We start from the raw sequence: 15,190 nt of genomic DNA, 5'->3' as shown, positions 1-15,190 counted from the left end.
ATATTACATGAAATCAATAAAAAAAAGGATTTTAAATACAGAAATGTCGGCCCTCTGAAAAGTATAATCATGCATATGTACTCAGTACTTGGTTTGGGCCCATTTTGCATTAATTACTGCCTCAATGCGGCGTGGCATGGATGCTATCAGCCTGTGGCACTGCTGAGGTGTTATGGAAGACCAAGATGCTTCAATAGCGGCCTTCAGCTCTTCTGCATTGTTTGGTCTCATGTCTCTCATCTTTCTCTTGGCAACGCCCCATAGATTCTCTATGGGGTTCAGGTCAGGCGAGTTTGCTGGCCAATCAAGCACAGTAATACCATGGTCATTGAACCAGGTTTTGGTACTTTTGGCAGTGTGGACAGGTGCCAAGTCCTGCTGGAAAATGAAGTCAGGATCTCCATAAAGCTTGTCTGCTGAAGGAAGCATGAAGTGCTCTAAAATGTCCCGGTAGACGGCTGCATTGACTTCAAGCATCTTGGATTGTGTGCCTTGGATGAGATGCAAAATTTGCTCTCATCAGAAAAGAGGACTTTGGACCACTGAGCAACAGACCAGTTCTTTTTTTCTTTAGCCCAGGTAAGACGTTTGACATTTGAAGCCCATGTCCAGGACCCGTCTGTGTGTGGTGGCTCTTGATGCAGTAACTCCAGCCTCAGTCCACTCCTTGTGAAGCTCCCCCACACATTTGAATGGCCTTTTCCTGACAATCCTCTCCAGGCTACTGTCATCCCTGCTGCTTGTGCACCTTTTTCTTCCACACTTTTCCCTTCCACTTAACTTTCTATTAATGTGCTTTGATACAGCACTTTCAGAACATCCAACTTCTTTTGCAATTACCTTTTGAGGCTTTCCCTCCTTGTGGAGGGTGTCAATGATGGTTTTCTGCACAACTGTCAGGTCAGCAGTCTTCCCCATGATTGTGAATTCAACTGAACCAGACTGAGAGACCATTTAAAGGCTCAGGAACCCTTTGCAGGTGTTTAGCTGATTAGAGTGTGACACTTTGAGCCTACAATACTGAACCTTTTCACAATATTCTAATTTTCTGAGATTCTGAATTTGGGGTTTTCATAAGCTGTAAGCCATAATCATCAAAATTATATCAAATAAAGGCTTGAAATATCTTACTTTGCTTGTAATGAGTCTATACAATATATTAGTTTCACCTTTTAAGTTGAATTACTGAAATTAATGAACTTTTGCACGATATTCTAATTTTTCGAGTTTCATCTGTATATATATATATATATATATATATATATATATATATATATATATATATATATATATATATATATATATATGTTAGGGTGTGCAGCTGAAGCCATTATCTGTATCTGTACTTGTATCTGTTACTATGACAGTGTTATCTGTATCTGGCTCTGTATTTGGATAGAACCGTATATGGGCATGGCTTAAACTGAAAGTGTCCCAAACTAATTTTAAAATGTAACTCTCTTACATTTATAGTTTCTGTATATAAATATTAATTATGCATCGGATAGGCCTATTTATTTATTATTATTATTAATTAATGCAATTAAATAAAAATACAACTGAAAGAAAGTTTTATTATAGGCTACACTCAAGGCTTATGTTGTGTGCACATATTTTAACATAATGTGGAGGTCATCATTATTTAGTTAAATTCCATGTACAGAATTAGCAAAATGCAGAGGAATAAAATGCAAGAGTGAGCCTCTATACATTTCTAGAACAGAAAAGTAGGAAAAATTAGCAGAATTATTCTGAATAGATTTACAAGTATTTAAACATCTATGGAGCATTTCAACTGTTTTGGAATAAAGGCTAAACCATGCAATTCCCTTAATTGGTGATGTGGATATAAATGTGGTCAGTTTTAAGAGACAGGCAGACCAGCTCCGCCATAAAATCATCACTTCAGGAATTCAGGAATTGTCACGCTAAGGTTAGTTTATGAATCCTTACGTGTGAATTTTGTGCAACAGTTGGTGTTAATGTGTTAACACACATTATAAGAAGTGGAAAATGTGTATGATATAGTATCTTAGTTAATGTTACTCTTGAAAATTTTAGATCCTACATCGTGCTGGCTTAGTGGTTTCCCTGACAAACCAAAGCCATTCATGCACGCATACAGTATTGCCAGATTTCCATCTTCGCGAAACCATGCATGAAAGCTAATTCTTATGTGTTGAACCCAGAAAACATGTCTCAGAAATGAACTGTCCACTCAACAACCGGACTAGAAATCCTAGTCATAAAACTGTTTTCAATCTAAAAATGGTAGGTGAAAGCTCAGATTATATCCAAAAATAAATTATCTAGCAATGGATAACTGTAAAGCGGTCACTGGAAAGGAGGAGGCGATAACCGGCTTGACAATGTAAATAATATTTTAATATAAAACTTAGAAAGAAAACAAACACACATATGACGGACATGTCCATAAACTATCTCTCTCTCGTCGCACCACCGTCTGCCATCGGCCTTTATCCCTCTCGGAGGCTTAATTAGCCTGATAAGGGACCAGGTGTGTATAATCACAACCCAACCCCGCCCTCCACCCTGCCACAATAACCTACCAACTGAGTTTTGGGAACACAAACAGTTAAGCTTAAGTCTGTAACTGAACAAGCACCATTGGAACCCATGATAAGAAAACCATGTAAGTCCACGTTCGCTAACAATTCCATGTAGGTCCAATCAAAATATTGAACAGTTCACGAACAGATGTGTAATGATAGAATTCTATTTATGGTGCTAAAGGTGACTAATCATGTTTTTTTTTTTTATCATTTTGTAAGATTGTTTATGAGAAAAAACAGGTATCTTTCAGTAAACAAATAAAAGTGCTTGATTTTAGCCACATACAGACAGTATAAATATCCTGGTCCACAACTGGTCCAACAAAGTTTTTTTTTTCCTTTTTTTTTTTCACTTGCATATGACCAGCGAACATAAACTATTATCATAATACCTGACTAGGTAACTGTAAAATTCAGCAAAGCACTTCTGTGCCACTATTTCTTGCTGGATAAGCTAATATTTTCTCTGCATTTTGTCTGTCGTTTGGAGAAGAGTTCAACTACTGTGCACGTCAGGTTTAAATGCCTCAGACTGTCGAGAGCTGTGCATGCAAGACATATTGCTGTGCCAGGAGAAAGTATAAACAAGGCTTAAGAAAGTACTGAAAACAATATTTCCCCTTCTGTCGCTCTCTCCACGTTGTGTCGGAGAAGCGACACTAGGGGTCTCTCGTGAGCGCCGATATTCACCTCTGATCTTATTGAAAAGGGCCAATGGGAGTTGGCAGTCAGTATTTGCATACCCCGCCCCCGAACATACGGGTATTTAAGCGGGGCAAATACGGGCGTTCATTAAAAAAATTTCTTCGGAGCCGATGGTCTGTCTGCAGTTTGCTGCGAGTTACACGCCACTTAAACGTTCCTGTTTTCCTCTGACGATCTGCATGCTGTTGGATCTTGACGGCGCACAAGATGCCTTTCCGCCCCTGTGTCGTTCCTGGATGCGGTAGAGTGCTCTCCGCTTCAGACGGCCACAGGCGCTGTCTCGTGTGTTTGGGCCGCGATCACACCGAGGCGGCGTTTGTGGATGGTTCATGTTCTCACTGCGAGAACATGACCATGACCACGTTGCGGTCGCGGCTTGCTTTCAACAGAAAGCAAGCCACCCCAGCTGCACCCCGCATTGCTCCTTCCCACGGGATTAAGGACGGTGCGGTTGGCGCTGGGGGCGATTTGGGGGCGGCAGCGGGTGCAGTTTCACCGGGTAACCCCCCTAAAACCTCCCGTTCCCCAAACATGCGTACATAAATCGCCAAGGCGGCGTACGCTCCCGCCACATGTCAAAACTCGCCCGCCGTCTCCTCCTATGGAGCCAGCAGCGACTCAAGTCGCTGTGTGCCACTCACATCCCCGGCAAGCTCAACGTCGTAGCGGACGCGCAATCACGACAATGCCTACCCGGCGGGGAGTGGAGGCTTCACCCCCAGTCGGTCCAGCTGATTTGGGAACGGTTTGGCAAGGCCCAGGTAGACCTGTTCGCCGCCCAGGAAACCTCCCACTGCCCGCTCTGGTACGCCCTAACAGAGGCTCCCCTCGGGACAGACGCGCTGGCACACAGCTGGCCCTCAGGGCTGCGCAAGTACGCATTTCCCCCAGTGAGCCTTCTTGCACCGGTGCTGTGCAAGGCCAGGGAGGATGAGGAGCAAGTCACGTTGGTGGCCCCTTACTGGCCCACTTGGACTTGGTTCTCGGAACTCAGGCGCCTCGCGACAGCTCCTCCCTGGCGAATTCCCCTGAGAAAGGACCTCCTCTCTCAGGGACGGGGCACGCTCTGGCACCCGCGCCCAGACCTCTGGAACCTCCACGTCTGGTCCCTGGACGGGACGTGGAAGAGCTACCCGGCTTACCGGCGACCGTTGTGAATACCATCAACCAAGCCAGAGCCCCCTCTACCAGGCACCTTTACGCCCTAAAGTGGCGCTTGTTCGCAGATTGGTGTTCTTCCCGAGCCGAAGACCCACAGAGATGCGCGATTAGGTCAGTGCTTCTGTTCCTACAGGAGAGGCTGGACAGGAGGCTGTCCCTGTCCACCCTCAAGGTGTATGTTGCCGCTATCGCCGCCCACCACGATCCTGTAGACGGCAAGTCTTTGGGTAAGCATGACCTGATCCTCAGGTTCCTGAGAGGCGCCCGGAGGTTGAATCCCTCCCGGCCAGGCCTAATTTCCTCCTGGGATCTCTCGGTAGTCTTGGCAGGACTCCAGAGACCTCCCTTCGAGCCGCTCAAATCAGTTGGACTCAGGGCCCTCACTCTTAAGACGGCCCTGCTGATCGCGCTCGCCTCCATTAAGAGGTTCGGGGACCTGCAAGCGTTCTCTGTCAGCGACACTTGCCTGGAGTTCGGTCCGGCAGATACGTCTGTGATCCTAAGACCACGACCGGGCTATGTGCCCAAGGTTCCTACCACACCATTTCGAGATCAGGTAGTGAACCTGCAAGCGCTGCCCCGGGAGGAGGCAGACCCAGCCCTTTCGTTGCTGTGTCCAGTGCGCGCCCTGCGCATTTACCTGGACCGCACACAGAGCACCAGACGCTCTGAGCAGCTCTTTGTCTGCTTTGGGGGACAGCAGAAAGGAATGCCGTCTCCAAGCAGAGGCTCGCCCACTGGGTTGTCGAAGCCATCAAACTGGCTTATCACACCCAGGCCGTGCCCCTACCCTTGCGGGTCCGAGCTCACTCAACAAGGGGTGTTGCGTCCTCGTGGGCACAGGCCAAGGGCACCTACCTAGCAGACATCTGTAGAGCCGCGGGTTGGGCAACACCCAACACCTTCGCAAGGTTTTACAACCTCCGTGTTGAGTCGGTTGCGTCTCGTGTTTTCTCAGGTCCGAGCCCGTAGAACTCGGTAACACGTAGACCGACCGGCCGGGTGGATCGCTTGCGCCCAGCACCCTTTTCCTGACGTCAAGGTAAAGTAGTGCGCCTTCTTCCCAGGGCGCCCCACTCCGAGTCGGGCCCCTGGTCGATTCCTCCCCAGCCCTCCGGGTCCGCGGTTCAGCGGAGGAACTCGCCGACCCAAGCCACTGCGGGTACCCTGATGACTACCCTGTACTGGTATAGGTGCTCCACAGGTAAGGCCTCCTGCTCGGACTCCCCCTGTGTGTAATTCCACGGTTCTGTCCCCTTACGAGCGGACCCCCATGTCTCCCTTAGGCAGTTACAGCTGCCTCGGTCGCAGTGCTGTAGCAACTCCCCCCTTTCGAGGCTGGATCTACCACCGCACCATACTTTCCACACGAGCCCTAAGACGGCCGTGTGACGTGTCTACCACTTTTCCTCCCCAAGAAAAAGGGCAGGTGTGGTCTCCGCAGGGTCTGGGTAAGACCCCCTCCCTACATGCGTGTAAGGGCCCCGGCCGTGATTGCTCTAAGCGAGAAACATAGAGAGAAAAGAGGCCCAGCCAGGCTGGCCCGTTCCCATGTTGGTAAACATCGCCTTGTTCCCCTCCCAGGGTAACTAGAACGACTCCGATGTTCTTATGGGGCATTGGGGAAGGGTACGTGCAGCCAGGTACAGACGATGCGTGGCACTGGATGAAATCCCTGCCCGCCTCTGTATCGGCGGTCCACGTACAAGTTTCAGCGCATGGCAAGATTGGAATGGGTCCCCTAGTGTCGCTTCTCCGACACAACGTGGAGCGAGCGACAGAAGGGGAACGTTTGGTTACGTATGTAACCTCCGTTCCCCGAGGGAGGGAACGACACGTTGTGTCTTTCCTCCGCCATGTCGCTGAACCGAGCCACTGTTGTGGCCGGACCAGTTCCGGCTCCTCAGAAAAATCCTGAATGAACGCCCGTATTTGCCCCGCTTAAATACCCGTATGTCCGGGGGCGGGGTATGCAAATACTGACTGCCAACTCCCATTGGCCCTTTTCAATAAGATCAGAGGTGAATATCGGCACTCAAGAGAGACCCCTAGTGTCGCTTCTCCGACACAACATGTCGTTCCCTCCCTCGGGGAACGGAGGTTACATACGTAACCAAACGTACTCTGCTGTGTGAACACAGCCAGTATGAAACCAGAGTCTATCTCTCTCTAAAAAAGTATCACCCGCTCTACCTACACCTAATCTCTGACAGCAAGGGAGAATACGCAAGGAAAAGCTAAGTGGTTATGTTAAGAGTGTCAGCTTGTTAGACGTTACTCATTCCAGGGCATTTTACTAAAGGTTGGAGAGAGGAAAAGAGTTAAAAAGAAAATGGGTACAGGTCAGTGGAAAATCTAATTAAAAGCTTAGTCCTCCTTTCTATTTTCCTGATATACTAAAATGATTTATTAAACTTGAGCCCTGTAATCCCATCCCATCACTCTGATCTGCTTACTGAGGAGGTGAAATTCCGTCTTTGTTTCTTAGAGCTGAGCTGACTAATCCTGATGGGGTAAATGTGACCTTTTACTGTCTTACATCTAGCCAAGATGATTCAAATGTTAACTCTACTTTAAATCTAGATGCTGACTAGGGAATTCTCTGCAGGGTGCACGTCAATTGTAGGACAGTTCATCAGAATGGATTTAAATTTGTCAAAATGTGCTAAAGTTACATTGGATTTTTGAATATCTTTTCTCAAAGATCAGGGGTCACAGATGTCATGCAAGCATGGCAATCATTTTTGCTTTCTCTATAATTTTACTTTTCAATCTCTTTAGTCCAAGTTTTTTGCCAGCCGATTTGCTGTTTCTATGACTTTTTGCTCTAACATACACAAGTAATTCACCATCCCAAAGAAAGCCCAGCTTGAGTAGTCATGTGTCTCTCCTCTCTTACCTTGGTACTGAGCACTGAAGCCTCTGAGTTTGTGGTTGCCATCGGATGTGAGGTGGAGCCTCAGCCAGTTTTTGCTGCTGATGATGGGTGATGGCAGGTTGGGACCAGTAAACCTACAATGAAGAACAGAAGTGAGGAACATGCAGTGCACTTAACATAGAGATACAAGAACATTTCACTATCCTTTGAGACTAGTAACTTAGCATGGTTAATGTACAACACATAAATAAAGCAAAAATACAAGATGCACCATTAATAAAATAAATAAATAAATAAAGACATGTAAATTAATCCTTGCACTGTAAAAGTCAAACGGTGCATGCTTCATGATCTGACCCTTACTTTTGTTGATGAAGCCTAATGTACTCGATGGTTCTGTCAAATGTAATTAGATTTTTGAATTTGTTAAAACCAGTTCATTTAGATGTTGCCACACGAAGCATATATTTAAGTTACCTGACAGAAAAGCAGCCATAGTAAATAACATTGAGTGGAAATAAACTGTTAAACTGTATATGTTGCCACATGAACTGTATTTTTATACAAAATGTTTTACAGTTGTTAAATACAGGAATATTAAGACGTGATTTTCAAAGTGTCAAAAATGCATAGTTTATGACACTGAACAGTGAGAAGGTCCAAACGCACCGGTCTGAGGCACACACATGTACAAAGAGTGCAGATGGAATGCAAGAATGCATACTGTGAGAACAGGACACATTGATGAACTCAATGCAAAACAGATTGCTGACAACTATAGGCTTGTTCAATGATATGAGAATAAAAAAATAATATTGAGAGGAACGAGTCAAAATACATTTTTGTTGTAATCAACATTTTGCCACAAATGCTGTCGATTGAGCTTAACTTGTATTGAACCTGGAATATTCTAAACAATGATTATTCATCTGCCACAATAATATAATTTATTTCAAACTGAATTTCAATATGTATTATATATTTATTATAGGCTCAATATTTATAAATATTTGAATTATTATACATTGTTTATATTAATTATCTTTATTTGGGTGCCTATCTCAGCAAATACTAATGTATGCAATTAATTAACCGTCATAATTTGATTAATAATTTTAATCGATTGACAGCTCCAATATAGTGTACGTATGCGAATACATATTCCTCATTCCCAATAAATCACATCTATATCTGTCAAGAATTACACAATAAAATACTCCAAAGAACAACTTGAAGTGTAATGTAAATGCAGCTTACACACATGATTATTACGGTTGATATGTATAATTAAGATGATTAACTTATACAATATTGTCATATGCTATACAGATTTCCCAGGCAACACGCTAACTGCCCAAAGTTGTGTTTTGAAGTACCAGTGCTCTGGTCATGAGATTGTCAGAATTACTGGTTATTACTAAGATATGACAGCTTCCTACTAGTGAGTGCTAATCACATAAGCCAAAACGAAAACAGAAAGTTCCCTGACAAAGAAACGTAAGCTCATCCTTGCAGTATTTACCAAATGTCAGATTTGGCTCAACCAGCCCTTTTAGCACAAAGAAAGAAAGACAGAGGAAGAGAAAGAATGAGAGGGAGACAGGGAGAAGAATAAATGCATTGAGCATGGGGCGGTATAACTTGTTTATGCTATTTATTCCACATCAATAAAGTATTTTTAAACTCCAATACAGACTTACTGCCATTTGGCAAAGTGGAGAGTCCATCAGAGCTGACGACAAGGATAAAATCAGATATGAGTCACTACCACTATAACAAACTAAATCATTAAAATGTAAATGGCTACACACAGACCACACAATAAGTGCATCTGCATTGTGTCATTATGGCTTAATCACTCCCCAAGCTATGGTAGAGTCGTGACAGGAGTTTGTCAGACCTGTGGTATTCTTAGATTTTTATATATTTTGCTTGAAAAGGTTCTACATCTACACCAAGGTAAGTTTAATAAACAAATAAATTCAGCAAACAAAATAAGACCCCTTGAGGAAGATTCAGATCGCCACCCTAATAATAATAAGAAGAAGAATAATAATAAGAAAAATGGATGTAAAAGGTAATAAAAGCACATTCTCTCTATCCACATTAGTTCACAAAGGCAATGGCTCAATGTCCTAGTGACTTTTGCTAGGTATAGTCATTTTGATGAACTGCAGTTTCCTTGATGGCAACACAATAAAGGATGACAATTCAGGGTGATCCATTTGTGCTTAAAATATACACAAACATTGTTGTACAGTTGGATAGACAATTCAGTGTAAAATTTCAATACATTGACATAATCAAAAATCTAACCTTTTACATATAGTATGTACATCTTCAGAGGCATACATCGTCATGAAGCCTCTGAAGACTCATCAGAACCATAACTGCCAGAAGCAGAACCTTTGCAAGGGTACCATCCAGTTCAATACTCATGCCATAGCGGGTCTCTCATTTAACAGTAAATGTTTTGGAGAAAATGTATCCAAGAAAGACCTTTACGATGGAAAATGTATTTATGAATGGAATCTATATGAGACCGATAAAGTAATTTGCACTCTTTGCGTGGCCTAATTTAATTATCATCAAAATTCAAGCATTACATATATGTGAAACACAGTAAATGTTATGCTGTATCATAAACGTGTGTTTCAAACATTTACTGATTGTTTATGTGCTTCAGTTATGGTTCTGGCCCGTCTTTATTAAATGCATTAACTGTGTTAAATGCATGTGATGCTGTTAAACTAGGGCTGCATGATATAATGCATTTATTAAAATATTTAAAGATGACTATGTTAGTGATCTCTGCGATAGACAGTCCTTTGTTTTCTCCCAGAAAAAAAAGAGATTTCACATTTTGTGCTCTAATGACGTCACCTTAGAATTATCGCATTGCATATTGCATTATCCAACAACTTATCACAGTTTTCCACCATATTGCACATCCCTATGTTAACCATATTTAATTATTCAAAATGTACTGTATTATAAACACAACAAAATAAAGCTTGAAAAGTCATTAATTGAATTATTCTATGAACCTCAAAAATTAAAATCTCTTAAATTGTGCATATGTAAAAAATGTTTACTTTTTTGTTTTAAAGTAAATGATGTCAATTTTGTCAATTCAGTGTCAAAGATTTTGCCTACATGTGCATGAGCCCCACATTATTTATGAGATTTTGTTGGATTATTCCTTAACCTGCAGAACATGGATATCAGACCTTGGACATTAAAACCACATTATGTATCCCGAAACTGCAAACAGGCTGAAAACGAAAGTTATTTTTCTTTAAAGATGAGTAAAATGTATATATTCAAGAGGGCAAGTAAAGGCTATCCCAGTGATTTGTTACCACTCAACAAATGCTAAAGCTTTTTGTAAGAAAATATTCCTTTTCAAGCACATTTCACAAGAAAATGTCATCCTTCTGACAGCAAAAGTATGTACTAACTCTGGTTGTTTTTTATTCTCCCATACAACAAAAAGAGTGGTCAAGGCAACTTGTGAATCTAATTGCAGTGAATGAGTTCTCTCACAGTGTGTTAGCTTAGTTCTTTGAATGTCAGCTGTATGGACCTGTTGTAGTGTTGAAGTTTGAAGCCCAAGGGTGTAATCATGGAGAATGATGTGTACCACAGTCCTACTGATGCACCGGTGTCTGTCAAAACGCTGTGATGCAAAAGCAGCAGGGAATCACATAGTCCTATTTTAACACCCATTAGCACAGTTGGGGCTCATTAACTGACACCGGCCCAGTGCTCTCAAGGGAAATAGTAACAAGAGTGACAGAACATCTCAGTAAAGCACTAGGGGATCCTCTTTTCTCCTGGGCCCACTGTATGCTGTGATAAAACTTCAGTGGATAGGTCTAAAAGCAGGACAAAGACTTAGGAACAATTCGCCAAGAATAATTTGTCCTTGCTGAGAGTGTTATTTATTTGCACATGTTCTCTGTTATTTTAGCACCCACTACACTATAGAAATTAAGCAATGTAAAAAAAAAAAAACAAGCCCAAAAAGTTTGTGCCGGATGCAATTTGTGCAATTCCTGAACTTGAGGATAACCAACTACTGCAGTCTTGCATACAGAACTTTACTCGACCACTGTGATCCAGGCACCTGCATCGTCCCTTTAAAATGGACAAAGTGTGCTCAACTGCGCTGCATATTTGTATATATGCCCTGTTATAATGCATTTATCCATCATTTGATTGTCATGCAGTGAGTTACTCCTGCCATGATCACTAGAAAAGGTACACACAAGTCTCTTTTAAACAAAATTCTGCTTACCGCTTGCTTTCCATAGGTTGTAATAGCCTGATGGTAATAGTACAGGCAAGTAGGACAGAGTTGTGAATAAGGCCATCTATAATAAGCATATTTACACAGAAAGGATGCATAGTGCATATTAAATTAATTTCAAATCTGCATAGGACTGTTTCAGCATGTTTAACACCTATTTAGCACCTGCTCTGAAATACCAGGCACAAAAGTGGCATTACTGTTAATTGAATACACCTATGTTTCAGCATCTGCAATAGTATCAAAAGTCAACCTAGAGCAATGGTCATCTAATAGGCACATTCACCTACTAACAGCCTTAGAGACTAGCTTTAAGGTCACCCTTAACCCAGACTCTGGTCAAACTGCATTGTGTGTCCCTAAAACACATAGATAAACCATGCCCCATGTATTGTCAAACGCATTCTCATGGTAACTGATGGTTTTGTAGATGGCGAAAACAAGATTAATGCCTTCCACAGAATCAATCACCCACAGGTCTGCCTTTAGTTTCATCCTCTCATGCACATTATTTATTTATTTATTTTGTGTTTATTTATTTATTTTTTTCATCTTTCCTTTGAGGCCTTCCGGAATAATGGATGTGGTGTTGAGTTCTGACAACTTGTCACATGACATTAGACTTGAATTAAGATGGCAACCACTGGACAGATTAAGCGAGTCTCGTTGCAGATAACATATTTTCATTGTGTGACCTAAGTGGAACAGATGAATACACGTTGGTTTTGAATTTGGCATCTTTGAATTTGCTACTTATTTTATTTTTATTTATTATTTATTTTGATGGTCAGCATTTGACTGATACTAAACAGTAATACTGATGTTTATTTAGCTACTTATTTTATTTTTATTTCTTATTTTTTAATGATCAGCATTTGACTGATACTAAACAGTACTAATGTTTATTTAGCTATTTATTGTATTTTTATTTATTTATTTAAATGGTCAGCAATTGACATACTAAACAGTACTGATGTTTATTTAGCAATTTATTTTATTTCCATTTATATTTCATATATTTTCTCAGTCTTCATTTCTAGAATTTGTTGACAATGTATAATAATAACTTCAAATATTCTTTGATAAAATTATTTGTTTAAGAAAGCAGCCTTCTAAGTACCTTTGCATAGTCACATCAGTGCAAAATCAGTGCACAATACACATAGAAAAGGTCTGTTTTCATTCCAGCTCAAAAATTAACCATATCGGCCACCATATAGGTAATCTGTGAATTTTCCCCCTCTAAGTATCATCTCAGTATTGTCTCAAAAATCCATATCAGCTGGGCTCTAATGTTCTCTATAATCTATAATTCATTGCTTTGCTCCTTTATATTGTTTATTTAATCAGAGCTCGCCCTTAAGAACAGTCTATTTCCCCCAATAAAGATGCATTTAGCATTGTTTGAACAGTCTGATTGTACTAAATGAAGCAATGATTTGTAAACAGCTGCAACAGTTTTGTTCAAATATTGAATGCAATCTTCATAAGCATCTCTTGAAATTAGTGTTTTGACTGAACTTTCACAGAAGGTATTATCCACCAAGAGGAAAATTATAATTTCATAATTACTCTTGCTGCAATTAGACTAAAGCAGAGGAAAACATGTCAAAATGTTTAGGACTTAAATCTAGCCAGATTTAGAGTTTACTGTTTGGATTACAGTATTTAGGAAAATAGTATGAGAGATTGAGCAGAACAAGGTTCAGAATAATAGACCACTGAAACAAAAAAAAACAAAAAAGACTATTTTACAATGCTCTAAATAATGTTAAACTGATAAAATGTAAGCTTTCATCATAATAATAATAATACTATCGACAGTAGTATTCTCTGTGAATTAGATATGTAATGACCTTTATCGCATTCCCATTGGTAATTATACAGATTATGCAATCTCAAAGATGCTCAGATGGAGCTGAAAAATCATTGGACAGACCTGGTCGTCCACTGTACCAGATCTGTGTGATGGATGGAATATAGGCTCTAAAGCAGTAACTCAAAAGTGCCCTCATGGACAAAGTGCTTTCTAAGGGGAATCCAGAGTCTGAAACCCAGACTGCATCAGATTACGTGTATTATAGTGCTTACCAATTTGACTTTGCATATTTTGAGTGAAGCTACATAAACAGAACACTGATTTGTATGTAGATCAAATAAAGATAATGGGGTCAGTCAAGCACATAAAACACACATTTGCCCTTTCCCCAACATCCAATATATTTTTTTTCTCTTTCTCATGTCTATCCCACAATGCAGAAATTGAGATGTCCATTTGAGTTAAAAGGCAATCAGGCTCAAGTCACCCCCATTAACGTGTAGTAATTATCCCAAGGAATGGATCTGGATCATGTGAGTAATAGAATGGGGGTAGTATCCAAAATGTCATTATAGATTAGAGCACTCATAAATATGCCATTAGGGCAAGCTGAAAAGAGCCTCGTTACCCCAGCATCACCATGTCACTCTCCTTTATTTCCTTTCTTTTAAAAGAAACAATTTGCACCAGTCAAAGAGGTCTGAAAGTCAAAGAAGCTACCGACGTGGATTGATGGAAGACTCTTTAAGGGTATCATTGCAAGTTCAATATCCTCCTTTCACCCTCGTTTTTAGTATTAGATTTTTTCAGACGTGCCCCAAGAGTACAGCTATAAATTAGATCTTGATCCCCATCCAATGAACTTCCGAGATTAATCGAAAATTTCTCTTACATCTGAGAAGGAAAGTGAAGGGCACAGGGCCTGCAGTAATCCTTGGTTATACGGACATTACTGCTTACTTAAGCACTTTCCAACTAAATATCACCGCAAAATATAATTAGAGTCTCAATACTATTACTTGATCAAAATATGGGAGATTAACAGACAAAAAAGCAACAGGTTTGGAACTCGGGGTCAAGTCCAGAAGCGAACCATAAAAAGATTGAACCTAAATCTCGCTGTTTCATTTTGACAAGCCAAAGGACCTAACAGTGGTGATTTCCTGCTCTCTGTTCAAACAGAGGGACTGGAATTGCGATGTGAGGCATGATCAAATTCTTTCATGTTCAATCCCTCCATTCTCCATTTGTGTTTGATTGCAGACTTCTGTGGTACAGGTTGATTTCTGAATCTGTGGCATAGCACAAGGCCTGTCTCACACACAGTGGTGGCTTAATTGCAGATATGTTGGCAGATCAATCACTCCACTGCTTTATATTCTGCTCAGGCCCGTTGGCTGAGCATGGGTCAGGGTGACTTTAAAGCTCCAAAGTTCCAGTGTTTTAATGACTGTGAATCATAAGAGAAAGAGGAGGGTGGGAAAAGTGTGCGCTCTCCCTCTGTAGTGACAAAACAAATCAGACTCCCAACCACTGACTTCAGAGGTTGGAATTAAGGCTCTGGAAATGAGAGAGAGACAGGCGCGGGTGCAAGCTTTGACCTTCACATGGTTTAATCCTGCAAGCCATCAGAATCACTTAAAGTCTCCCAAATATCTCTCCTGTTGAGTTTACCAATCACCAATTACATTTGTGGTCCTTAGGAATGAAAAAAAAAAATGGCCAAGAAAAGAAAAAACAAG

General features: G+C 41.3%; 1 protein-coding gene across 1 annotated transcript in view; it reads right to left on the bottom strand.

The window, feature by feature from the left end:
• The window catches only part of LOC127650708 (CUB and sushi domain-containing protein 2-like), a 467,844-nt gene that overhangs the window by 245,556 nt on the left and 207,098 nt on the right, over nucleotides 1-15,190 (bottom strand). Inside the window, exon 8 of the mRNA XM_052136305.1 lies at nucleotides 7,339-7,451. Coding sequence (XP_051992265.1) covers nucleotides 7,339-7,451 — 113 coding nt within the window. The remainder of the gene's footprint in view (nucleotides 1-7,338; nucleotides 7,452-15,190) is intronic.

This window comes from Xyrauchen texanus, chromosome 10, assembly GCF_025860055.1.
Source record: "Xyrauchen texanus isolate HMW12.3.18 chromosome 10, RBS_HiC_50CHRs, whole genome shotgun sequence".
In the NCBI taxonomy this organism is placed as follows: Eukaryota; Metazoa; Chordata; class Actinopteri; order Cypriniformes; family Catostomidae; genus Xyrauchen; species Xyrauchen texanus.
This window is presented reverse-complemented; position numbering and strand designations above follow the sequence as displayed.